The 26,901-nt window shown below is 54.8% G+C and overlaps 1 protein-coding gene across 1 annotated transcript in view; it reads right to left on the bottom strand.

Annotated features, from left to right (window-relative positions):
* Nucleotides 1-17,502, bottom strand: part of GPA33 (glycoprotein A33) — a 28,312-nt gene extending 10,810 nt beyond the window's left edge. Inside the window, exons 1-4 of the mRNA XM_062190195.1 lie at nucleotides 17,487-17,502; nucleotides 17,130-17,284; nucleotides 13,380-13,596; nucleotides 8,911-9,069 (exon numbers count right to left, since the gene is read on the bottom strand). Coding sequence (XP_062046179.1) covers nucleotides 8,911-9,069; nucleotides 13,380-13,596; nucleotides 17,130-17,284; nucleotides 17,487-17,502 — 547 coding nt within the window. The remainder of the gene's footprint in view (nucleotides 1-8,910; nucleotides 9,070-13,379; nucleotides 13,597-17,129; nucleotides 17,285-17,486) is intronic.
* Between the last annotated feature and the right edge of the window lie 9,399 nt (nucleotides 17,503-26,901).

The raw sequence follows: 26,901 nt of genomic DNA on the forward strand, positions 1-26,901 counted from the left end.
CACACCCTCACCTCCTCAGACAGGAGTGCTCACACCCTCACCTGCCAGACAGGAGTGCTCACACCCTCACCTGCCAGACAGGTGTGCTCACACCCTCACCTGCAAGACAGGAGTGCTCACACCCTCACCTGCCAGACAGGAGTGATCACACCCTCACCTCCTCAGATGGGTGTGCTCACACCCTCACCTCCTCAGACAGGTGTGCTCACACCCTCACCTGCCAGACAGGTGTGCTCACACCCTCACCTGCAAAGACAGGTGTGCTCACACCCTCACCTGCAAGACAGGAGTGCTCACACCCTCACCTGCAAAGACAGGTGTGCTCACACCCTCACCTGCCAGACAGGTGTGCTCACACCCTCACCTGCAAAGACAGGTGTGCTCACACCCTCACCTGCAAGACAGGAGTGCTCACACCCTCACCTGCCAGACAGGAGTGATCACACCCTCACCTCCTCAGACGGGTATGCTCACACCCTCACCTCCTCAGACGGGTGTGCTCACACCCTCACCTGCCAGACAGGTGTGCTCACACCCTCACCTGCAAAGACAGGTGTGCTCACACCCTCACCTACCAGACAGGAGTGCTCACACCCTCACCTGCTCAGACAGGTGTGCTCACACCCTCACCTGCTCAGACAGGTGTGCTCACACCCTCACCTGCCAGACAGGTGTGCTCACACCCTCACCTGCTCAGACATGAGTGCTCACACCCTCACCTGCTCAGACAGTTGTGCTCACACCCTCACCTGCTCAGACAGGTGTGCTCACACCCTCACCTGCCAGACAGGAGTGCTCACACCCTCACCTGCTCAGACAGGAGTGCTCACACCCTCACCTGCTCAGTTGTGCTCACACCCTCACCTGCTCAGACAGGTGTGCTCACACCCTCACCTGCTCAGACAGGTGTGCTCACACCCTCACCTACCAGACAGGAGTGCTCACACCCTCACCTGCTCAGACAGTTGTACTCACACCCTCACCTGCCAGACAGGAGTGCTCACACCCTCACCTGCCAGACAGGAGTGCTCACACCCTCACCTGCTCAGACAGGAGTGCTCACACCCTCACCTGCCAGACAGGAGTGCTCACACCCTCACCTGCCAGACAGGTGTGCTCACACCCTCACCTGCCAGACAGGAGTGCTCACACCGTCACCTGCCAGACAGGAGTGCTCACACCCTCACCTGCAAAGACAGGAGTGCTCACACCCTCACCTGCCAGACAGGTGTGCTAACTCCCTCACCTCCTCAGATAGGAGTGCTCACACCCTCACCTGCCAGACAGGTGTGCTCACACCCTCACCTGCCAGACAGGAGTGCTCACACCGTCACCTGCCAGACAGGAGTGCTCACAGCCTCACCTGCAAAGACAGGAGTGCTCACAGCCTCACCTGCAAAGACAGGAGTGCTCACACCCTCACCTCCTCAGACAGGAGTGCTCACACCCTCACCTGCCAGACAGGAGTGCTCACACCCTCACCTCCTCAGACAGGTGTGCTCACACCCTCACCTGCCAGACAGGAGTGCTCACACCCTCACCTGCCAGACAGGAGTGATCACACCCTCACCTCCTCAGACAAGTGTGCTCACACCCTCACCTGCCAGACAGGAGTGCTCACACCCTCACCTGCCAGACAGGTGTGCTCACACCCTCACCTGCCAGACAGGAGTGCTCACATCCTCACCTCCTCAGACAGGTGTGCTCACACCCTCACCTCCTCAGAAAGGTGTGCTCACACCCTCACCTCCTCAGACAGGAGTGCTCACACCCTCACCTCCTCAGACAGGAGTGCTCACACCCTCACCTGCTCAGACAGGAGTGCTCACACCCTCACCTGCCAGACAGGTGTGCACACACCCTCACCTGCCAGACAGCTGTGCTCACACTCTCACCTGCTCAGACAGGTGTGCTCACACCCTCACCTCCTCAGACATGAGTGCTCACACCCTCACCTGCTCAGACAGGAGTGCTCACACCCTCACCTGCTCAGACAGGAGTGCTCAACACCCTCACCTCCTCAGACAGGAGTGCTCACACCCTCACCTGCCAGACAGGTGTGCTCACACCCTCACCTGCTCAGACAGGTGTGCTCACACCCTCACCTGCTCAGACATGAGTGCTCACACCCTCACCTGCCTGACAGGAGTGCTCACACCCTCACCTGCTCAGACAGGTGTGCTCACACCCTCACCTGCTAGACAGGTGTGCTCACACCCTCACCTGCCAGACAGGTGTGCTCACACCCTCACCTGCTCAGACAGGAGTGCTCACACCCTCACCTGCTCCGTTGTGCTCACACCCTCACCTGCTCAGACAGGTGTGCTCACACCCTCACCTGCTCAGACAGGAGTGCTCACACCCTCACCTACCAGACAGGAGTGCTCACACCCTCACCTGCTCAGATAGGTGTGCTCACACCCTCACCTGCCAGACAGGAGTGCTCACACCCTCACCTGCTCAGACAGGAGTGCTCACACCCTCACCTGCCAGACAGGAGTGCTCACACCCTCACCTCCTCAGACAGGAGTGCTCACACCCTCACCTGCTCAGACAGGAGTGCTCACACCCTCACCTGCCAGACAGGTGTGCTCACACCCTCAACTCCTCAGACAGGAGTGCTCACACCCTCACCTGCAAAGACAGGAGTGCTCACACCCTCACCTCCTCAGACAGGAGTGCTCACACCCTCACCTGCAAAGACAGGAGTGATCACACCCTCACCTCCTCAGACAGGTGTGCTCACACCCTCACCTGCCAGACAGGAGTGATCACACCCTCACCTCCTCAGACAGGTGTGCTCACACCCTCACCTGCCAGACAGGAGTGCTCACACCCTCACCTGCCAGACAGGTGTGCTCACACCCTCACCTGCTAGACAGGTGTGCTCACACCCTCACCTCCTCAGACAGGAGTGCTCACACCCTCACCTGCCAGACAGGAGTGCTAACATCCTCACCTCCTCAGACAGGTGTGCTCACACCCTCACCTCCTCAGAGAGGAGTGCTCACACCCTCACCTCCTCAGACAGGAGTGCTCACACCCTCACCTCCTCAGACAGGAGTGCTCACACCCTCACCTGCCAGACAGGTGTGCACACACCCTCACCTGCCAGACAGGTGTGCTCACACTCTCACCTGCTCAGACAGGTGTGCTCACACCCTCACCTCCTCAGACATGAGTGCTCACACCCTCACCTGCTCAGACAGGAGTGCTCACACCCTCACCTGCTCAGACAGGAGTGCTCAACACCCTCACCTCCTCAGACAGGAGTGCTCACACCCTCACCTGCCAGACAGGTGTGCTCACACCCTCACCTGCTCAGACAGGTGTGCTCACACCCTCACCTGCTCAGACATGAGTGCTCACACCCTCACCTGCCAGACAGGAGTGCTCACACCCTCACCTGCCAGACAGGTGTGCTCACACCCTCACCTGCTAGACAGGTGTGCTCACACCCTCACCTGCTCAGACAGGAGTGCTCACACCCTCACCTGCTCAGACAGGAGTGCTCACACCCTCACCTGCTCAGTTGTGCTCACACCCTCACCTGCTCAGACAGGAGTGCTCACACCCTCACCTGCTCAGACAGGTGTGCTCACACCCTCACCTACCAGACAGGAGTGCTCACACCCTCACCTGCTCAGACAGTTGTACTCACACCCTCACCTGCCAGACAGGAGTGCTCACACCCTCACCTGCCAGACAGGAGTACTCACACCCTCACCTGCTCAGACAGGAGTGCTCACACCCTCACCTGCCAGACAGGAGTGCTCACACCCTCACCTCCTCAGACAGGAGTGCTCACACCCTCACCTGCTCAGACAGGAGTGCTCAACCCTCACCTGCCAGACAGGTGTGCTCACACCCTCAACTCCTCAGACAGGAGTGCTCACACCCTCACCTGCCAGACAGGTGTGCTCACACCCTCACCTGCCAGACAGGTGTGCTCACACCCTCACCTGCAAAGACAGGTGTGCTCACACCCTCACCTGCAAGACAGGAGTGCTCACACCCTCACCTGCCAGACAGGACTGATCACACCCTCACCTCCTCAGACAGGTGTGCTCACACCCTCACCTACCAGACAGGAGTGCTCACACCCTCACCTGCTCAGACAGGAGTGCTCACACCCTCACCTGCCAGACAGGTGTGCTCACACTCTCACCTCCTCAGACAGGAGTGCTCACACCCTCACCTGCCAGACAGGAGTGCTCACACCCTCACCTCCTCAGACAGGAGTGCTCACACCCTCACCTGCAAAGACAGGAGTGCTCACACCCTCACCTCCTCAGATAGGAGTGCTCACACCCTCATGCTCAGACAGGTGTGCTCACACCCTCACCTGCCAGACAGGAGTGATCACACCCTCACCTCCTCAGACAGGTGTGCTCACACCCTCACCTGCCAGACAGGAGTGCTCACACCCTCACCTGCCAGACAGGTGTGCTCACACCCTCACCTGCTCAGACAGGTGTGCTCACACCCTCACCTCCTCAGACAGGAGTGCTCACACCCTCACCTGCCAGACAGGAGTGCTAACATCCTCACCTCCTCAGACAGGTGTGCTCACACCCTCACCTCCTCAGACAGGAGTGCTCACACCCTCACCTCCTCAGACAGGAGTGCTCACACCCTCACCTCCTCAGACAGGAGTGCTCACACCCTCACCTGCCAGACAGGTGTGCACACACCCTCACCTGCCAGACAGGTGTGCTCACACTCTCACCTGCTCAGACAGGTGTGCTCACACCCTCACCTCCTCAGACATGAGTGCTCACACCCTCACCTGCTCAGACAGGAGTGCTCACACCCTCACCTGCTCAGACAGGAGTGCTCAACACCCTCACCTCCTCAGACAGGAGTGCTCACACCCTCACCTGCCAGACAGGTGTGCTCACACCCTCACCTGCTCAGACAGGTGTGCTCACACCCTCACCTGCTCAGACATGAGTGCTCACACCCTCACCTGCCAGACAGGAGTGCTCACACCCTCACCTGCCAGACAGGTGTGCTCACACCCTCACCTGCTAGACAGGTGTGCTCACACCCTCACCTGCTCAGACAGGAGTGCTCACACCCTCACCTGCTCAGACAGGAGTGCTCACACCCTCACCTGCTCAGTTGTGCTCACACCCTCACCTGCTCAGACAGGTGTGCTCACACCCTCACCTGCTCAGACAGGTGTGCTCACACCCTCACCTACCAGACAGGAGTGCTCACACCCTCACCTGCTCAGACAGTTGTACTCACACCCTCACCTGCCAGACAGGAGTGCTCACACCCTCACCTGCCAGACAGGAGTACTCACACCCTCACCTGCTCAGACAGGAGTGCTCACACCCTCACCTGCCAGACAGGAGTGCTCACACCCTCACCTCCTCAGACAGGAGTGCTCACACCCTCACCTGCTCAGACAGGAGTGCTCAACCCTCACCTGCCAGACAGGTGTGCTCACACCCTCAACTCCTCAGACAGGAGTGCTCACACCCTCACCTGCCAGACAGGAGTGCTCACACCCTCAACTCCTCAGACAGGAGTTTTCACACCCTCACCTGCAAAGACAGGAGTGTTCACACCCTCACCTCCTCAGACAGGAGTGCTCACACCCTCACCTGCCAGACAGGAGTGCTCACACCCTCACCTGCCAGACAGGTGTGCTCACACCCTCACCTGCAAGACAGGAGTGCTCACACCCTCACCTGCCAGACAGGAGTGATCACACCCTCACCTCCTCAGACGGGTGTGCTCACACCCTCACCTCCTCAGACAGGTGTGCTCACACCCTCACCTGCCAGACAGGTGTGCTCACACCCTCACCTGCAAAGACAGGTGTGCTCACACCCTCACCTGCAAGACAGGAGTGCTCACACCCTCACCTGCTCAGACAGGTGTGCTCACACCCTCACCTCCTCAGACGGGTGTGCTCACACCCTCACCTCCTCAGACGGGTGTGCTCACACCCTCACCTGCCAGACAGGTGTGCTCACACCCTCACCTGCAAAGACAGGTGTGCTCACACCCTCACCTACCAGACAGGAGTGCTCACACCCTCACCTGCTCAGACAGGTGTGCTCACACCCTCACCTCCTCAGACAGGTGTGCTCACACCCTCACCTCCTCAGACAGGAGTGCTCACACCCTCACCTGCTCAGACATGAGTATTCACACCCTCACCTGCTCAGACAGTTGTGCTCACACCCTCACCTGCTCAGACAGGTGTGCTCACACCCTCACCTCCTCAGACAGGTGTGCTCACACCCTCACCTACCAGACAGGAGTGCTCACACCCTCACCTGCTCAGACAGGAGTGCTCACACCCTCACCTGCCAGACAGGTGTGCTCACACTCTCACCTCCTCAGACAGGAGTGCTCACACCCTCACCTGCTCAGACAGGAGTGCTCACACCCTCACCTGCCAGACAGGAGTGCTCACACCCTCACCTCCTCAGACAGGAGTGCTCACACCCTCACCTGCCAGACAGGTGTGCTCACACCCTCACCTGCTCAGACAGGAGTGCTCACACCCTCACCTGCCAGACAGGAGTGCTCATACCCTCACCTCCTCAGATAGGAGTGCTCACACCCTCATGCTCAGACAGGTGTGCTCACACCCTCACCTCCTCAGACAGGAGTGCTCACACCCTCACCTGCTCAGACAGGTGTGCTCTCACCCTCACCTGCTCAGACAGGAGTGCTCACACCCTCACCTGCTCAGACAGGAGTGCTCACACCCTCACCTGCCAGACAGGAGTGCTCACACCCTCACCTCCTCAGACAGGAATGCTCACACCCTCACCTCCTCAGACAGGAATGCTCACACCCTCACCTCCTCAGACAGGAGTGCTCACACCCTCACCTGCTCAGACAGGTGTGCTCACACCATCACCTGCTCAGACAGGAGTGCTCACACCCTCACCTGCCAGACAGGTGTGCTCACACCCTCACCTGCTCAGACAGGAGTGCTCACACCCTCATGCTCAGACAGGTGTACTCACACCCTCACCTCCTCAGACAGGTGTGCTCACACCCTCACCTCCTCAGACAGGTGTACTCACACCCTCACCTGCTCAGACAGGTGTGCTCACACCCTCACCTGCCAGACAGGAGTGCTCACACCCTCACCTGCTCAGACAGGAGTGCTCACACCCTCACCTGCTCAGACAGGAGTGCTCACACCCTCACCTGCCAGACAGGAGTGCTCACACCCTCACCTGCTCAGACAGGTGTGGTCACACCCTCACCTGCCAGACAGGTGTACTCACACCCTCACCTCCTCAGACAGGAGTGCTCACACCCTCACCTGCCAGACAGGTGTGCTCACACCCTCACCTGTCAGACAGGAGTGCTCACACCCTCACCTGCCAGACAGGTGTGCTCACACCCTCACCTGTCAGACAGGAGTGCTCACACCCTCACCTGCTCAGACAGGTGTGCTCACACCCTCACCTCCTCAGGCAGGTGTGCTCACACCCTCACCTCCTCAGACAGGAGTGCTCACACCCTCATGCTCAGACAGGTGTGCTCACACCCTCACCTGCCAGACAGGAGTGCTCACACCCTCACCTGCTCAGACAGGTGTGGTCACACCCTCACCTGCCAGACAGGTGTACTCACACCCTCACCTCCTCAGACAGGAGTGCTCACACCCTCACCTGCCAGACAGGTGTGCTCACACCCTCACCTGTCAGACAGGAGTGCTCACACCCTCACCTGCCAGACAGGTGTGCTCACACCCTCACCTGTCAGACAGGAGTGCTCACACCCTCACCTGCTCAGACAGGTGTGCTCACACCCTCACCTCCTCAGGCAGGTGTGCTCACACCCTCACCTCCTCAGACAGGAGTGCTCACACCCTCACCTGCCAGACAGGTGTGCTCACACCCTCACCTGCTCAGACAGTTGTGCTCACACCCTCACCTCCTCAGACAGGTGTGCTCAACACCCTCACCTACCAGACAGGAGTGCTAACACCCTCACCTTCTCAGACAGGTGTGCTCACACCCTCACCTCCTCACACAGGTGTGCTCAAACTCTCACCTGCCATACAGGTGTGCTCACACCCTCACCTGCCCAGACAGACATGCTCACACTCTGGCTTCATTTCTAGCCTCTTGCTTTCTTCAACCCATGCTGAACTGAAAGTCCTCCTGGACGTTATCCCAGATGGACATCTTTCAGGCCTGTTCATTGATCTTCAGGAACACTGGGTGCAGCTGGCTGGGCAGCTGGTGGGCACCAGGGTCCAGGCTCCCCAGGGGAATTCCCAAGCCAGCTGTTCCTGGGCTGTGACAGTGGGATGTTTACACAGCTCTTTTTTTTCCCCAATTTGTTTCCTTGTTAAGGTCAAATACCAAGTGGTCCAGTACAAAATTGGTCTCCTCGCAACGGTGGCTGAGAATGTGGGCCCCCTGTGGGCTTGATGGTATAAATGGACAGGCTGTAGAAGGGTGGTGTGGAGTGGGTACAGTCTGAGATGGACTGGTGTGGATAGGGAAAGGGGAAAGGAAACTCCCCACCCTTGGGTGGAGCTGCAGGGTTAGACCTAGGTGTACACCTTAGGACAAAGTCCTAATGGAAATCAAAATAGAACCCAAAGCTTGTGCAGAGAGTGGTGCTTGGTGCCTGCCTCCCAAAGAGCCCCAGGGTGCTGGAGATAAAGTGAATAAACATTTATGATGGGCCTCCACTGAGTGTGCCGGGTCGGTTTTATTTCTTACAACAGCATATGGGGCACATACTGTTATGAGAAGCTGTGGCTTAGAGAGATGGCCCAAGAGAGATGGCCCAAGACAGTGCAGTGGCAGCTGCAGGCTGGAACACGGGGGCTGGCCCACCGGGGATCTGATTGGTCAGTCCCTGTCTCCTCTCAACAGCCCTAACCAGGCCCCTCCCTGCTGACCGCCTTACCCAATGACTGGTCCAGTGGCCGCTCCTGGTTCAGCAAGTTGTAGCTCTTCCAGCTGTACTGCGGTGCCGGGGAGCCCTCCTTGGATTCGCAGGTCAGCTGGATGTTGTTCCCAATCACAGTCTCTCCCACGATGCCGCAGTCCGGCTTGGAGGGTGGCACTGTGGGGAGGAAGGACCAAGGAGGAGGTGTGAGTCAAGAGGGCCTTGGTGACAGCCCCCTGGCCTGGCAGACCCCACCACACCGCCTGGCTCAGGTCAGCACAGCTTCAGCCGTTGCAGCCAATTTGGGAGTGAACCAGTGGATGGAAGACCTCTCTCTCTCTCTCTCTCTCTCTCTCTCTGGCTCTACCTCTCTCTGTAACTGTCTTTCAAATAAATAAAATAAATCTTAAAAAAAAAAAAAGGAAAAATCAACAACAGCAGCAATCTGTGGCCAGCAAAGCCTAACATGCTGGCCTCTGGCCCTTTGCAGAGATTTCTCCCCTGATTTTGCAAGAAAGGAATCCTCAGGGCCCCCGGGATAGAAGGTTCCCCTAAAACGCACACAGGAGTCAAGGGCAGGAGGAACCCTTGTAGGAGGGTGCAGAGAGCCCTGGGTCTGGGGGCAGGGGCCACGGCTCTAGCTCCAGCTCAATCAGGAGCCATGGGCAAGTGTCCCCTCTGGGCCTCGGTCTCCTTGTCCTTATGATGGACCTAGGGAGGATCTTTAAAATCTTTCACTCTAGAGAATGCACGAAGCCACCCCTTGTAAAGCTGCTGTAGGGCCCCGATGCATCTTTAGTTTCAGTGACGGGGACAGGCCACACGGACATCTTTTGGGGTGAATGACTCAATGATATTTGCCTCCCCACCAAGCAATGGGGCAGGGTGGGAGAGGGGGGACAGGTGTTTGAACGCCACTTGGGGCTCCCACACCCTACAAGGGAGTGCCTGGGTTCCAGTCTCAGCTCTGCTTCTTCTGGGTCCAGTTCCCCCTAATGTCCCCCTGGGGGGCAGCACTGAGGGCTCAAGTACAGGAGTCTCTGCCACCCACGTGGGAGACCCGGATGGAGTTCCCGGCACCCAGCTTCAGCCAGGGTGTTTGTGGACAGGACCCCCACCCCCACCCAGGGTCTCTGTCTCAAAACAAACAAACAAATCAGCCAGATCTAGTTCGAATAGCCCCTCCGCACGCGTGCGGGCCGTGATCTCTGATTCCCAGGGGGCCCCTGCTACTCCCAAGCCCAACGCAGCTGGAGGTGCGGAGGGAGTTGAGCTCCCAGGCGTCCTAGATGCCTGCGACTCCCGCTGAAGACATTAGGGGGCGCCAGAGGCCGGAGAGACGGCCGATCCAGCCCGCCGGCGTTGGGTACCGGATCCCGGGGCATGAGGGCTTCCGGCGGTGCCCTTGACCGGGCTGCACCCCCAGTCAGGGCTCAGGGGCTTCCCGCGAGGTCCCCCAGTGCGATAATTAAAGCCCTTCTGCTTGAAAGTAACCCAGCTGCAAGAACCACCGGGAAAGAAAATTTTTTTTAAAGTTCTTTTACTGGGTTTATTAACATGTACGATACAGGGATCTCTTCTCCTGTTAGAAGCGACACGTTGGTTTCTTTCTTTTCTTCTTCTTCTTTTTTTTTTTTTTTTTTTTTTTTTTTTTTTTTGACAGGCAGAGTTAGACAGTGAGAGAGAGAGAGAGAGAGAGAGAGAGAAGAGAGAAAGGTCTTCCTTCCGTTGGTTCACCTCCCAAATGGCTGCTACGGCCGGAGCTACACCGATCCGAAGCCAGGAGCCAGGTGCTTCCTCCTGGTCTCCTATGCGGGCGCAGGCGCCCAAGGACCTGGGCCATCCTCCACTGCTTTCCCAGGCCACAGCAAAGAGCTGGACTGGAAGAAGAGCAACTGGCTCCCCAACCGGGACTAGAACCCGGGGTGCAGGCGCCGCAGGGGGAGGATTAGCCTAGTGAGCCTGGGGGCCGGCCGACACGTTGGTTTCATACTGCCTTCTTGTGGGTCACCCAGGCCTGGGTAGGGGTGGGGGAGAGGTATGCATCCTTACCTGGAGTTCCCCCCCCCAACCAGCTGGAGTCCTGGATATGAGAGCTAATTAAGACCCCCAGCTCATGGAGGCAGGGAGGGGGGAATTGCAGCTTTGTTCATAGGGAAGAATGGGTAGGAACTCAGTGCCCATGGCTCGACCGGCGACTCCAAGCGTGCAGCTAACACGTGGCCAAGGAAAACCAAGTTGCAGAGGGAGCTTTGTGAGATGCCCTGACTTTACCAAGAAAGAAAGGGAAGCAGTGTGTACACTGTGTGTGTGTGTGTGTGTGTGTGGGGCCAGCACACGCGGAGGGAAACCGGAAGGACCGCCCATCTGGTAGGGGGCCTAAGGAGCCCTTGGCTACCCTGCCCACAGTGCTGGCATGTGCGGTGTGACTCGCCATAGCTCTGCCACCACCCTCTGTGATTCAGAATAAAATGCACGGTGGGGGACCGGCACAGTGGTTAAGATGGTGCTTGGCTTCATGACAGGGTCCAGCTTCCAGCCCAGGCTCCTCAGCTTCTGACCCAAGCTTGCTGCTAATGTTCACCCTAGGGCGCAGTAGGTGAGGATTTTAAGTGCTTGGGTCCCTGCCACCCACATGGGAAACCCAGATGGAGTTCCTGGCTCCAGCCCTGGCTGTTGTAAGCATTTGGAGAGGGAACCAGGATTTTAAAAATCTGTGTGTGTGTGTGTGTGTGTCTGCCTTTCAAATAAAAATAAGTATTTTTAAACACATAATAAAATATTACATAATAAAAAATAAAATCCAGTAAGTAAGATAAAGGGGGAAAAAAGAAGAAAGAAAAAAAAAAACAAACAAAACATTTTAGTGTTGCTGCCTCCCAGGTGGTGCCACTTCTATTGGACACAGACAAGGTGCATATTAAAAAGTTTCCAATAGGCCAGCGCTGTGGCTCACTTGGCTAATCCTCCACCTGCGGCGCTGGCACCCCAGGTTCTAGTCCTGGTTGGGGCGCCGGATTCTGTCCCGGTTGCCCCTCTTCCAGTCCAGCTCTCTGCTGTGGCCCGGGAGTGCGGTGGAGGATGGCCCAAGTCCTTGGGCCCTGCACCCCATGGGAGACCAGGTAGAAGCACCTGGCTCCTGGCTTTGAATTGGCGCAGCGCCGGCTGTGGCGGCCATTAGGCGAGTGAACCAAAGGAAGGAAGACCTTTCTCTCTGTCTCTCTCTCACTGTCTATAACACTCTCTCTCTCTCTCTCTCTCTCTCTCTCTCTCACTGTCTAACTCTACCTGGCAAAAAAATTTTTTTTTTTTTTTTTTTTTTAGTTTTTGACAGGCAGAGTGGACAGTGAGAGAGAGAGAGAGACAGAGAGAAAGGTCTTCCTTTTGCCGTTGGTTCACCCTCCAATGGCCGCCGCGGCTGGCGCTGCGACCTGCGCATCGCGCTGATCCGATGGCAGGAGCCAGGTGCTTCTCCTGGTCTCCCATGGGGTGCAGGGCCCAAGGACTTGGGCCATCCTCCACTGCACTCCCTGGCCACGCAGAGAGCTGGCCTGGAAGAGGAGCAACCGGGACAGGATCGGTGCCCCGACCGGGACTAGAACCCGGTGTGCCGGCGCCGCAAGGCGGAGGATTAGCCTAGTGAGCCGCGGCGCCGGCCTGGCAAAAAAATTTTTAAAAAAAGTTTCCAGTGACCTTGACTTTCTGTCTGTGGTTTCCTTTCTCTGGGTGTCACATAAGAATGTGGATTTGAGGGACCTGCAGTGCCGGCCTCCCGTGTGGGCATGGGTTCCAGTCCCGGCTGCTCCACTTCTGATCCAGCTCCCTGCTAATACACCTGGGAAAGCAGTAAATGGCCCAAGTGCTTGGGCCCCTGTACCCATGTGGGAGACCTGGAAGACTGGCTCCTGCTTTTGGGTTAGCCCAGCTCCAGCCATTGCAGCCATTTAGGGAGTGAAAAAAATCTCTTCTCTCTAACTCTGCCTTTCAAATGAATTAATTAAAAAGAGAGAGAGAATGTGGATATAAAGATCTGCTATGGCCTCTGGTAAGTGGTTGCTGCTGACACGAGTATTTCCAAAGCAGTGGCTCCTGGCTGGCAGTGCACCTGGGGGGGGGGGGGGCGGTGGTGGCGTGAAAGCTCACTGCCTGGCAGGGAGTCAGCGTGCAGGTGGGACTCAGAATACCAAGCGGAGGCACCATAGGGGTCATTGCAAAAGGATGTAGGGTTTTCCTTTTCCTTCTTAGTGAGCCTGGCATGAGCAGAGAAGGGGTTGAAGTGAGGGCAAGAACAGACAGAGCGAGGAGCCACTCCAGATTGGCCTTCTCTGCTCTTGGGAGCTGCCTGCTGCAGGGAAGAGGTCAAAGGGCTTGGGAAGGCTCCCTGCAGGCCAGGCCAGGGCAGGTGGCTGGGCTCCCTGTTGGCGGGGAGTGCCTCTGGCTTTCTCTGGCACCACCGGACAACTCGCGCGAGCGATGCAAACACTCACCGAGGACCAGGAGGCGGACGCGCGACTTGGAGTTGCCTTCCAGGTCTGTCAACAGGGTGACCGAGCACTCGTAGGTGCCGTTGTCATCCATGGTGAGCTGCCCGATGGTGACCGAGGCGTCCGACTGCTCGGCATTGGCTGATATGTTGGCGCGGTTCTGGTAACGGTCCCCGTATATGTAAGTTTTTTCTAAAAAGTTCCAGATGACCACTTTTTCCTGGGAGAAAGCAGAAATGCCACATGGTCATCACCCCACAGACCTGACCTTGAGCCCTCTCTCCCACCATCCCCAGAGCCCAGAGCACAGACTGGACAGTGGCTCTGAGCCGTCAGCTCTCACCCCTGGCACCCGAGGTGGATTCCTTTTGCTGTATCTACTTATACTTGGCTCTCTGTGGAAATATTGCAAGGTTAGCACGTGGCAGGGTGGGCAGACAGGCAGTCCTCACCACAGGAGCACACGAGACACAGGTGGCAACACTGATAACACACTGTCACCTCGGGCATCACTCATGCCCCTTCTATTCCAGCCCCTTGTCTGTTCCCACTTGTTCAGCCGATTGATACCTGCAGAGCAGCTGCTGTGGACCAGCCATCGTGTGAGGCAGTCACCCTTGGCTTCCGAGTCCATCTTTCAAGCCAACAGTCCCCATCCTAACACTTCCGGGTACCTGACCTTGCACAAAACGTTTGAGAGCTCCTCCACCAAATGCAAATGATAGTCATTATAACGGCGCCAATCTTGTGAGGACTGGCAGGGTGGGCAGGGAGGCAGTTCCTAACTCAGAAGCAAGCGTGAGTCGACGGGGCTGACCCAGAGCCCAGCACGGCTGCCTCCTGACACCTTGGCCAGGAGGTACTGTGTGCACAGCTGTCAGGGCCTCGCCTGCCATGGCAAACTTCCGTGAGCACCATTATTATTATTATTATTACTATTATTTTTAAGACTTATTTATTTATTTGAAAGGCAGAGTTGCAGAGAGGCAGAGGCAAAGAGAGAGAGAGAGAGAGAGAGAGAGAGAGAGAGAGATCTTCATTCTCTGGTTCACTCCCCAAATGGCTGCAGTGGCCAGAGCTGGGCTGATCTGAAGCCAAGAGCCAGGAGCTTCTGAGTCTCCATGAAGGTGCACTTTAAAAGGTGACCTGGGGGGGAGGCAGGAGTGGGAGTGGCGTTGTGGTGTAGCAGGTGAAGAATTCCATGTGGGCACCAACTCCTGGCTGCTCCACTTCCCATCCAGCTCCCTGCTAATCACCTGGGAAAACCAGCAGAAGATGGCCCAAGTGTTTGTGTCCCTGCACCCATGGGGGAGACCCAGAAGAAACTCCTGGTTTTGGATTGGCCCAACTCTGGCCATTGCATCCATCTGGGGCATGAACTAGCAGATGGAAAATATCTTTCTCTCTCTTTCTCTCTCTCTGCCTTCTAATAAATAAATGAATCTTTATTAAAAATTGACCTCATTTTTAAATTTGTGAATAGATGCTACATTTCTAAAAATTAAAGAAATGTGAACCTGACCACTAACAAGATACATATTCATTTATCGAATTGGCAAATATCAAACTGAAAATACTCTGCAATGGACGCATAGGCGTCATTGGTGAAAATGACAATTGGTAGGACATATAGTGAGGATAAGTTGATATTTTTAATCAAAATTTCAAAGTTGCATGCCCTTTGACCTAGAAGTTCCACCTTTAACAACATAGATATTCACATCTGTATGTAAGATATACATATGCAAATATATGCAGAAACATACATATAGAGATCTTTATATTTATTACTGCATTATTTGTAGCAGCAAACTATAGGAAACAAATCAAATGTCCATCAATGGTATTTATAGTACCTTCTTAAAAGGCGATGCTTTATGTATGTGCTTTAAAAAATGAGACAGAGATAAATGTACTGATATATAAAAAGAGCTCAAGATAAATTAAGAGGGAAAAAGTCCAGGGCTGGCGTTGTGGCGTAGCAGATAAAGCCTCTGCCTGCAATGCCAGCATCCCATATGGGCGCTGGTTCAAGTCCCAGCTGCTCCACTTCCAATCACTCCCTGATAATGCACCTGGGAAAGCAGTGGAAGATGGCGCAAGTGCTTGGGCCCATGTACCCATGTACCCATGTGGGAGACTTGGAGGGAGCTCCCAGCTTGGCCATTGAAGCCATTTGGAGAGTGAATTAGAATATGGAAGATCTCTCTCTCTCTCTCTCTTTCTGTCTGTCTCTATCTCTGTCTCTGTCTCTGTCTCTCTCTCTCTCTCTCTCTTCTCCTTCTCCCACTCTCTGTGTGACTTTGCCTTCCAAATAGATAAATAAATATTTAAAAAACAGAAGTCCAGTGCAGAGCAGTATGTACGCGATGTATACAGGCAGACATATTTATATATGTAATAGCAGTCTTCAAAAGTCTGTAGAAAATGTGCATCCTGAAAAAAAAAGCATGAATCCCCCAAATTTTGTACCAAACTAAACTTATTTTTAATTCTATTTTTCCATGTACTGTTTAAAAATTTATTTCATTTATTTGAAAGAAAAGAAAGATGAGAGAGAGAGAGAGAAAGAGAGAGAGAACGAGCAAGCTTCCACCCTCTGGTTCCCTCCTCAAATGCCCAAAACAGTCAAGGGTGAGGCCAAGCCAGAGCTGGGAGCCAGGACTCAATCCAGGGCTCTCTTGAGAATGGCAGAGCCCTAAGTACTTTTGCCATCACCCGCTGCCTCCCAGCGTGTGCATTAGAATAAAGATGGAATCAGGAGTGGAACTGGGACTTGAATCCAGGCACTCTGATACAGTCTGATACACTCTGATACCTCCGTGAAGTGCCCCAACAGTGTGCAACAGTGTGCAACTATGCTTATGCATGCCTGGCCGGGGTGGAGGAGAGTGTGTGTGTGTTGGGGGGGGCGGGGGTAGAAAACAAAGATTAGGATGTGGAAGCAAGGTAGGAGAGGGAGGGAGGGGTGGGAAACAGGACTTTTTTTTTTTTTTTTTTTGACAGGCAGAGTGGACAGTGAGAGAGAGAGACAGAGAGAAAGTTTTCCTTTTCCATTGGTTCACCCCCAATGGCCGCTGCGGCTGGCACACTGCGCTGATCCGAAGCCAGGAACCAGGTGCTTCCTCCTGGTCTCCCATGTGGGTGCAGGGCCCAAGCACCTGGGCCATCCTCCACTGCCTTCCCGGGCCATAGCAGAGAGCTGGCCTGGAAGAGGGGCAACCGGGATAGAATCCGGCTCCCCAACTGGGACTAGAACCGGGGGTGCTGGCGCCACAGGTGGAGGATTAGCCTATTGAGCCTTGGTGCCAGCGGGGACTTTTCAATGTAAACTTTTTTGATGTTTTGATTTGTGAATCATGGATTATATTATCTATTTAAACATAAATATAGAAAACAATGCTACATCATACACTCCAAAAGAAAACAAATAGGCAAAAAAAATCCACTCCATAAAAGTAAAATTTGGCCTAAGAGTGAGGCTAAGCCTAAGGAGTGGCCAACTAGAACAACACAAGGTAGATCATTCCAGAATGGCCAGTAGAAAGATATCTTAGGGCCATTGACTTCTTCAAATTAAAGATAGAATAATCTGGATCCAACATTCACCGCTGCTTCCTCACCCACCCAGCTGAGATGCTAATGCTTATCCAGCTAACATTTATTGTAAGACTTCACGGCGTTTGCCTTCCAAGAGGTCATGGTCAAGTGATAGTAATTTCCATGACACCCCAGCCTCTTAAGGCTCCTTACCGAGTGGCTCCGCAGAAGCTTGTCCCATTGGATCAATCCTTCTCGGGTGGAGGAAGTAGTCTGGTAGGTGCACGGAAGGGTGACGCTCTTTCCCCGGGCAGCCCGAATGACTTCCTGTGGGGTTTCCACGGAGATGCCTCGCACCGTCACCCACACTGGAAAGAAAGTAGGAAGCGGGAGAGAAAAATGAAACGGCCTGGGCACTCAGGCTCATTGCTCACGGGACGTCTGAGGGGCAGCCTTGCTCTTCCTGCCACATCTGGTCTCGCTACAATGGAGATGGATCTTGGCCGTGGTACTCCATCTGCTCGCCCCCGCCGGGGTGAAAACAAACACGTGTGCCCTGGTCCGCCTTACCTCCCCGCCTCAGCATCACGAAGGGGTCGCTGCCGTGGTGGTGAAAGTCTGGCTTTGAACTTCAGCCCTGCCTCCTAGCAGCTGCAGAAACCTGCCTGAGCCTCAGTGTACTCGTGGGTAAGAATGGGAGTCCTGATGCTTACTTCCCAGAGTTGTTGGGGACCCGAAAGCAGATAATATGCATCCATATTTTTTCTTAATGCCTGGCACACATAAATTTAAGGAATAGGATGACACTGAGGTCAAGCACTAGAAGGTTTCCCCAGAGAAGTTTTTATGCAAGTGTCTCAGAAACAAGTAAGAAAAAGAGGACAGGCACTCAGCATCTCTGATCTCACCCACCCCTCTCACCCTGTGGCTCTCAGCGGGAGGTGGGCTCCAAGTCCCCCTTCCTTGAATCTGGGTGGGCCTTCACTTGGCCTGGTCCTCTGGAGATGCTTACCCAGGAAGCCCAACCTACACTCGGTAAGGGAGCTAGGCCTGTAGGACTCCCCCTGAGGTGTTTGGGACAGCCGACTGCATCGCTTGGATACAGAGGTGTGCAAACCCAGCCTCTAGCTGTTCCCGCTGATGACAGGGGTTCAGAACTGGGATTTCCATTTCCAAATTGAAGATTCATGAGTAAAATAAATATTTTTATGGGGGCCCGTGTGTGGTACAATGGGTTAAGTCATCACCTGTGATGCCAGCATCCCATATGAGCGCTGGTTGGAGTCCCGGCTGTTTCATTTCCAATCCAGCTCCCTGATAATATATATGGGAAAGCAGTAGAAGATGGCCCAAGTGCTTGGGGCCCTGCACCCACATGGGAGATCCAGATGAAGTTCCAGGCTCCTGTCTTTGACCTGGCCCAACCTCAGTAATTATGACCATTTGGGAAGAGAACCAGAGGTTGGAAGACCTCTCTGTCTCTCTCCATGTCTCTCCCTCTCTCTCCCTGAGTGTGCCTTTCAAATAAATAAGTCTTTAAGATTTATTTATTTATTTGAAAGGCAGAGTTACAGAGAGGCAGAGGCAGAGGCAGAGAGAGAGAGAGAGAGAGAGAGAGGTCTTCTATCTGCTGGTTCACTCCCCAATTGGCTGCAACAGCCAGAGCTGGGCAGATCGAAGCCAGGAGCCAGGAGTCTCTTCTAGATTTCCCACGCGGGTTCAGGGACCCAAGCACTTGGACCATCTTCTACTGCTTTCCCCAGCCATAGCAGAGAGCTGAATCAGAAGTGGAACAGCCAAGACTAGAACTGGTGCCTATATGGGATGCTGGCACTGCAGGCGGCGGCTTTACCTGCTGTGCCACAGCGCCGGCCCCATCAAAAAAATAAGAATTAAAAAAAAAATCATTCTAGGCGCTGGATCCTGTCCCGGTTGCTCCTCTTCCGGTCCAGCTCTCTTCTGTGGCCCGGGAGGACAGTGGAGGATGGCCCAGATCCTTGGGCACTGCACCCACATGGGAGACCAGGAGAAACACCTGGTTCCTGGCTTTGGATCAGCGTGGTGCGCCGGCCGCAGTGTGCCAGCCGCAGCAGCCGTTGCGGGGGTGAACCAGCAGAAAAGGAAGACCTTTCTCTCTGTCTCTCTCTCTCACTGTCCACTCTGCCTGTCAAAAAAAATAAAAAATCATTCTGAGTGATGTGACATGAGTAGACAGGCAAAGCATGAGGACAAGAGTAAAAGCAGGGAAATCATGTTAGAGAGGATTTCAAGAGGCCAGGTGAGGGCCCACAATGGTTTGCACATGGGTGATGGTGGTGGAGACATTGAGAAGTCATCCCAAATGGAATGTATGTAGAAAGTAGAGCTGGGGCCAGCACTGTAGCACAGCAGGTTAAAGCCCCAGCCTGCCGTGCCAACATCCCATATGGGCACCGGTTCGAGTCCTGGCTGCTCCTCTTCCAATCCAGCTCTCTGGGAAAGCAACAGAAGATGGTCCAAGTCCTTGAGCCCCTGCACCTGCATGGAAGACCCAGAAGAAGCTCCTGGCTCCTGCTTTGGATCAGCTCAGCATAGCAGCCATTTGGGGAGTGAACCAGCAGATTTAAGACTTCTCTCTCTGGCTCTACCTCTCTCTCCAACTCTGTCTTTCAAATAAATAAAAATAATTCTTAAAAAAAAAAGTAGAGCCCATAGGGTTTGCAGACTAGATGTTGTATTTAGAGGAAAGAGGAGGAGGCGGGGTGAATTCCAGGATTTGGCCTGAGCCACTGAACAAGGCGACTGTCATTCACTGAGTCGGCCCTGGTGGAGGGAGGCACAGCTCTCAAGGGGAAGAGCATGAGTCTGGCTGGGGCCACATGAGGTGTGAGATGCTTAGCAGTCTTCCCAGTGGAGTTCTTTTTTTTTTTTTTTTTTTTTTTTTGATAGGCAGAGTGGACAGTGAGAGAGAGAGACAGAGAGAAAGGTCTTCCTTTGCCGTTGGTTTACCCCTCAATGGCCGCTGCGGCCAGCACACTGCGCTGATCTGAAGCCAGGGGCCAGGTGCTTCTCCTGGTCTCCCATGTGGGTGTGGAGGTTGGGCCATCCTCCACTGCACTCCCTGGCCACAGCAGAGAGCTGGACGGGAAGAGGAGCAACCGGGACAGGATCCGGCGCCCTGACCGGGACTAGAACCTGGTGTGCCGGCGCTGCAGGCAGAGGATTAGCCTATTGAGCCACGGCGCCAGCCCCCAGTGAAGTTCTTAAAGAGGCTGCATGGTGAGCCTGGAGTCCCATGGGGCAGTGTGGAAGGCAGACACATCCCTGACGCTCACCAGTTAGCCATCACTGTAGACCAGAGGATACTCAGAGGGAGAAGAGAAGACAGGGAAGGCAGTTGGGACTGGACCCTGGAGCCACTGCAGTTCTTAATTGTGGGGATAATGAGGGGAAGAACTGCCCAGGGGGAGAACCAAAGAAAGGTTTCCCAGAGGCCAAGCAGGAAGTGGGTTTCGTGAGGATAAGGGGGCCAGTTGCCCCATTGCTGCTGGTGTGTCCACCAGGGAGCTGAGAGGATGGAGGGCTGAGAGGCTCCTCTGGCCTGGCAATGTGAAGGAGACCTTGGCACAAGCAGATGCTGTGGAACAGTGAGGATGGAGCCCGGATGCAGTGGTTTCAAGAGCAAATGGTACAAGGAGAAGTAGGCTCACTTGCTGGAAAGAGCAGAGGGGAAAGGGCCAGAGGAGCTAAAGAAGGCTGGAGGATCAAGAGAGATGTGTGCCTTGTTAACGTACACACATATGGGCGTGGGTGTCGTGGCACAGAGGGTTGAACTACTGTATTGGATGCCAACATCCCATATCAGAGCTTCACTTCCAGTCCTGGCTGCCCCACTGCCAATTCAGCTCCTTGCCAGTACACCTGGGAGCCAGCAGATGATGGCCCAAATATTTGGGTCCCTGCTACCTGTGTGGGAGACCTGGATGGAGTTCCTGGCTCCTGGCTTCCATCGGCCTCGCCCAATCTTGGAGGTTGTGGGCATTTGGGAAATGAACTGGCAGATAAAAGATCTCTCAATAGGTAGATAGATAGATAGATCGATCCTCTATCTTTTTCTGCCTTCAAATGAATAAATACATATCTTGTTTAAAAATTTACTATGTGTCTGATGATTTTTAAAAATATATTTTTGACACTGTGTTTTTTTGGCAATGAGAAAGAACCAAGAAAAAATGCAGACATAAATGATGTTCTTTAAAAAAATTTATTTGAAAGGCAGAGTTACCAAAAGAGAGGGAGACACACACACACACACACACACAGAGAGAGAGAGAGAGAGAGAGAGAGAGAGAGAGAGAGAGAGAGAGAGGTCTTCAATCCACTGGTTGACTCCTCAAATGGCCACAATGGCAGGGGCTGGACCAGACAAAGGCCAGAGGCCAGGACTTCTTCCTGGTCTCCCAAGTGGGTGCAGGGGCCCAGGGACTTGGGGCATCTTCCACTGCTTTCCCAGGTGTATTATTAGGGAGCTGGATTGGCATGGAGCAGCCAGGACTCTAACAGGTACCCACACGGGATGCTGGCATTGCAGGGGGCAGCTTAACTCTCTTTGCTACAGTGCTGGCCTTAGAAATGTTCTTCTAGGCAAACGGGACTGTGAGTAGGGGCTAAGGGAAGGCAGGCCTTAGGAAGACCCCAGACCAGCCGCCCACAGTAACAGGACGTGGGGTTGGTAGCTTTGATGGTAGTACCGTGCACAATTTCCTTCTGACTGCTCCTGGGATGAGAGTGCAGCATGAAGAAGGCAAAGTGTTGCTGACTGTGCCGGCTGTCACCCAGCTTGGACACCAGTGTCCAATCAGAGTTTCCCTTTTAAAATGCAAATAGCTGTCTGGGAAGGGTTAAAGCATTAGGGCTGTCCCTATTTAGCATGAGGTACTTCTGAAGTGAAAAACAGCCCCTGAGCATGGGGCACGTCTTTCCCCTCCTCGGCTCCGGTGCCAGGAGCCGCGGAGAACAGGTTCAGATGCTCTCTGCCCGAGTTGCTGATGCCTCCCACAGGGCCAAGGCTTGTCAAGTGACCCTCAGCATCACCCGCAGTCTCACGGCCACCTTCAACGGTCATTGTCATTGCTAACAGGGGACCCCTGCCCAGGAGGTGTCCGCTTGAGCAAGCTCTTCTGGCCACCTGCCCAGGACCAGCTCAGCTCTCTCGCACGTTCAGAGCCATCCTGTGCACCGTGTGCTCCAGGCCTGGAGAGAGTCACGGCGACTGCCACTGAGCCCACGTCACCTCTTCCACACTTGCCTGGGCCCGTGTTCCTTGGCAACCCTTGAGACCCTTCTCGGGCCTCTCCATGGCCTGCATAACCACCCCCTTCTTATCAGCCCTTCTAGAAGTTGCTACTCAGGGACTGCTATTGGCAGAACCCTAGTACCCATGCACTGTGTGTTTGGTTTTTTTTTTTTTTTTAGATTTTATTTATTTATTTGAGAGGCAGAGTTATAGACAGTGAGAGGAAAAGATAGAAAGAAAGGTCTTCCATCCTCTGGTTCACTCCCCAAATGGCTACCACGGCCAGAGCTGGGCTGATCTGAAGCCCAAGAGCCAGGAGCTTCTTCCAGGGCTCCCATGCAGGTACCAGGGCCCAAGGACTTGGGCCATCTTCCACCGCTGCTTGCCCAGGCCATAACAGAGAGCTGGATCAGAAGTGGAACGGCCGGGACTCGAACCACTGCCCATTTGGGATGCAGGCAGAGACAGCCCACTATGCCAGAGCGCCAGCCCCACGCATGCATTGTTGATTCCCCACTCTGTGGAGGTGTCTGATGGCACTAATTCTCACTGCTGTACTAAAGAGAACCAACCCTCCCAGCCATCCCTTCAGACAAGCGTGAGTGCAATTCTCTGCTTCCTCGGGATGAAGGGATTCATACGCCAACTGACAAAGGAAGGAAAATGAGCCAATAGATGGAGCAGGAATTCTCAGCACCTGTGAGTCCCGCGTTGCAGGAGTCACAACCCCACGGAGGCATCAGATAGGAATCACACAGGTAATTATAGGCATTTTTGCCTTTATTCTAATGCTCTCCTGTTTTTTCTCCCTATTGTGTAGATGGAAAATTGAGGTTCCGAGAAGCTAAGTAATTTGCTCTATGCAGATAGACAGCTGACAAACAGTGCAGCTGCTGTCATGTTTGTCTCAAAGAGGCAGCCCCAGGGCCACACAAGGTCTTACGAAAAATGCCTCCACTCTCCCGAGCAGCACTGACAATTCCTTCCTCTGTGTCACCCACTCCCCGTGAGTACCTGCCTCCTGGTCTTTCTCTTCATGCAAGACGGTAGCATGGCCAGGGGCACAGACACTGTTCCAGCCTAGCATCCTCCTTCTTACCTTTCCTCGCTGTGAAACCTCAGGGCAAAGTGATCATGGTGCCTGCAAGCCCAGAGCGGAGGGGTTTGTCCTGGCTGCCTACGCATCCGATTCCTAGACTACCTCACGGCCCCCACCGCCCCCCGCCCCGCCCCATCCAGAACTCAGACGCGCTTTCTGCCATCCATTGGCAGGTGTTGAACCCGTGCCTGCTGCACAGAACCAGCTCCCTGGAGGTAAGATAGGTGCCCACAAATCATCCTGTTACCCTGGCAGAGTTTATGGGCATAGACTACACTCACACACACAGTCAAGTCATCTCACCCAAACTCCACGTCCAATATTTGCTGGCAGAAGAAATAGCAATGAAACCTTTTTTAGAAGGCCGAGGGCTGGCAACAGCCGTGGGAAAGATGCCCGGTGTTGGCCAGTGCCTCGTGGTTCTCGGGGGCTTCATGTCCTTGTCATGGGGAGCCCCTGCCGGATGAAACAGGCCCGACTGTCTGGATTCCAAAAGTCCTGACTGCGCACTGCCCAGGAGGCCAATTGCTCCTATGACCTCTCTTTCCCCTCTTAACTGTCCCCGCCTTGGAAGCATCCCTCCGATGCTTGTATTCCCGTGTCTGTACCGCTGTGTCCCTGAAGCACACTTGGTCCTGACCGTTCCAGGAGTTAAGTGCACAGGTTCTGGAGCTAGAACCCCTCCCTTGTAACTCCAGGTCCTGCACTTCTCAGTCGGACCTTAGCCATTGACATCAGCTCTCTGTCGCACAGTCCCCTCCTGAAAAGTGGCTGTGTGCGGATTAACGTCACCACTCCCCATGAGTATTTGCCTCCTAGTCCTCGTGTCTTATGAGACCTTATTATGCAACAGGTAGCATGGCCAGGAGCGCAAACACTGGAGCAAAACTGTCCCGGCTGCCAACCTCCTTCTTACTTTTCCCTGCTGTGTGACCTTGAGCTACTCCAGTGCCTTCTCTGTGCCTCAGCTTCCTCAGCTGTACAAACGAAGAGAATCGCGCTTTGTAACTCAAGCTTCGGGTGAGGGTTGAAAACAACCCAGAGAGACTCTTGACCACGTCACGTGGCTGCCGTTTACCCTGGCACAGAAGCACGCACGCGGCAAGCATTCTGTGCTGATACGTCATTCTCCCCCATCACCCTCTGGTTCCTGTATCTTCATAGTCCCAGGGCTCGGCAAAATGCCTAACCCTTATGGGCTGCTCAAGGAAGTGCTCTTTGACAGCAAATAAAGGAGATCCAGAGAACGTAAGCTTAAAGGATGGGTGGCTTTATAACCAGACAACCAGTGGAAGAGCCTGTCACATGGGGCCACCACCCTGCTAATGCAAATCCCAGGAGGCTGCAGTGATGGCTCAAGTGCGTGGGGTCCTGTCCCCTAACATTTGGGACGAGGCTTGAGTCCCTAGCTCCTGACTTCAGCCCGATCGGGCCAACCCCAACCTCCGTGGACCACGGAGGAGTAACGCGGTGAGTGGCAGCGGCTGTGTCTCTGTGTGTGTCTCTCTGCCCCTCGGATTTGAAAAGAAAGAAAACACAAAAGCGCACGTCCCAGGGATTGCTAGAAATCGTACCCCCCCCCAAGTAAAATAAAGGACTTAAGGAGAAGGGAAGCTGAGTGGAGCGAGGCCTCAGATGGAAAAGAGGTCATTTAACCTCCCCGAGGGGGTGGGGCATGGAGCCCCAGCTGGAGGCCATGATGATTGCTTGTAAATAATTAAGGTTTGTTAAGAAGATAATAAACTGTCTCTCGGGAGCCTGACGGAAAGTAATACATCCGTAATACATCCGAGGAGGGTAATGAAATGCTCGATGGAACTGGCAGCTGGAGGCACACACAGCACACCAGGGGAGCCCTTGGGAAACTGGCAGCCATGCCCTCCACTTAGGAAAAGCCGCTCCCTGGGAGAAACTGCCTTCCCTGCAGGGCAGGAGCCACTGGAAGCCCACCCCCCACCCCCGCAGGACTAGCTGCCCCCCCCCCCACCTGCTGTTGAGGAAGTGCTGGTCTCCAGGGAGAAAGAACCACCACTTTGCACCTGAATCCATGCCCAGGTGGGAACAGCCCTTGCAGGCTTGCTACCTGGCAGCTGGGGAGGCAGGGCTGGTTTGGATCTCAGTGAATGTTTGTTGAAGGGATCTTCAGGAGGCTACAAATCTGGAGCGAGTCAGTGTATTTCAGCTTAAGTCCTAGCTGAGTGGCTACACGCTGGGAAAGGGAGCAGCAGCTTGTTCGTGTCCCCCACCCTGGGAGCTCACCCAGACTGCCCAGCCCCTGGTGCTGGCTGGCTCTTCTGCACAGGTCGTCCTCACGTGTGTACAGACTGTGCCCCACAGCAGAAGACCAGCTCCCCTGACCATGATCTGTATCTCAGACTCTGATGTCCACCACTCACTGGCTTCGCCCCCACAAACTGGATACTAATGAGTCCTTGTTAACTAAGTGGTTTGTGGCCCAACACCTGCCCAGGAAGGAGTTAGAGGTCATGATCAGCCTGTACCCTAATGGAGCCTAATTAAGTATTAATGTGCAAGTGTTAAGGGGGTGGGGTGTGGGGAGAAGGGAGAGAAGAGAGCCAAGTTAAAATCATGAAGAGGGGGCTGGCATTGTGGCATAGTGGGTAAGGCTGCTGCCTGCAGTGCCAGTATCCCACATGGGCATCAGTTCGAGTCCCTGCTGCTCCACTTCTGATCCAGCTCTCTGCTATAGCCTGGGAAAGCAGTGAAAGATGGCCCAAGTCCTTGGGCCCCTGCACCCATGTGGAAGACCTGGAAGAAGCTTCTGGCTCCTGGCTTCAGATAAGCACAGCTCCAGCTGTTGCAGCCAACTGGGGAGTGAACCAGCAGATGGAAGACCTCTCACGTGCTCTCCCCCCTCCCCCGCCTTTCAAATAAATGAAGAAATATTGTTTTAAAAAAATCAGGGAGAGACAGGGCCAGTGTTGCGGCGTTCTGTCAGCAGAAGCAGCGGCCACCACGTTCTGCCCACGGCCCAGGCCAGGTGTTTATGTCCCTGACTCATCAGGGGCAGGAAAGGAGGAAGTGAACCAAAGGTCCCTGGGTAGCAGAGGGGGGGCCCTCAGGAAGGAAGCAGGCACCAAGTGTGACAGCTGGTGCCATGGGCAGAGGCAGGCAAGAAACGCAGTCTGAGCACCGTCTGTGGGTGGTCTGGGGGATGCTAAACTTCACTTCCAAACCCAATCCGTCCTCCATCCGCTGCCTGGGTAGTGAATCCACGTCAGTGACCACACAGTCAGTGAGGGCACAAAGCTCCCGCAGAACGCAGGTTGTGAATCTCCCCTATTGCCTCCCCAGCCAGTCCCTGTTAGCCGTCACACCCTGGGAAGAGCCCAAGACAGATGACTGTTGAGAGGACCTGGTGAGCTTAGGAAAGTGGAGCCTGGGGAGAAGCAGCAGCAGTTTGAAGAAAGCAGGCACGTGCGAAAGGCAGGAGGAGACAGAGCGAGCCCACTGGCCTCCCGCCAGGTGTGCAAGGCCAGGTGCTCATTCACCAACAGCCAGCCAGCAAGTGTGCCCCTGGCATAGCGCCGGGCCTCGGGCAGACACCGGCGGGCAGAGACGGACACAGTTCCTGCTCCCACGGTGTTCAG

This window comes from Lepus europaeus, chromosome 5 (genome assembly GCF_033115175.1).
Source record: "Lepus europaeus isolate LE1 chromosome 5, mLepTim1.pri, whole genome shotgun sequence".
Taxonomy (NCBI): Eukaryota; Metazoa; Chordata; class Mammalia; order Lagomorpha; family Leporidae; genus Lepus; species Lepus europaeus.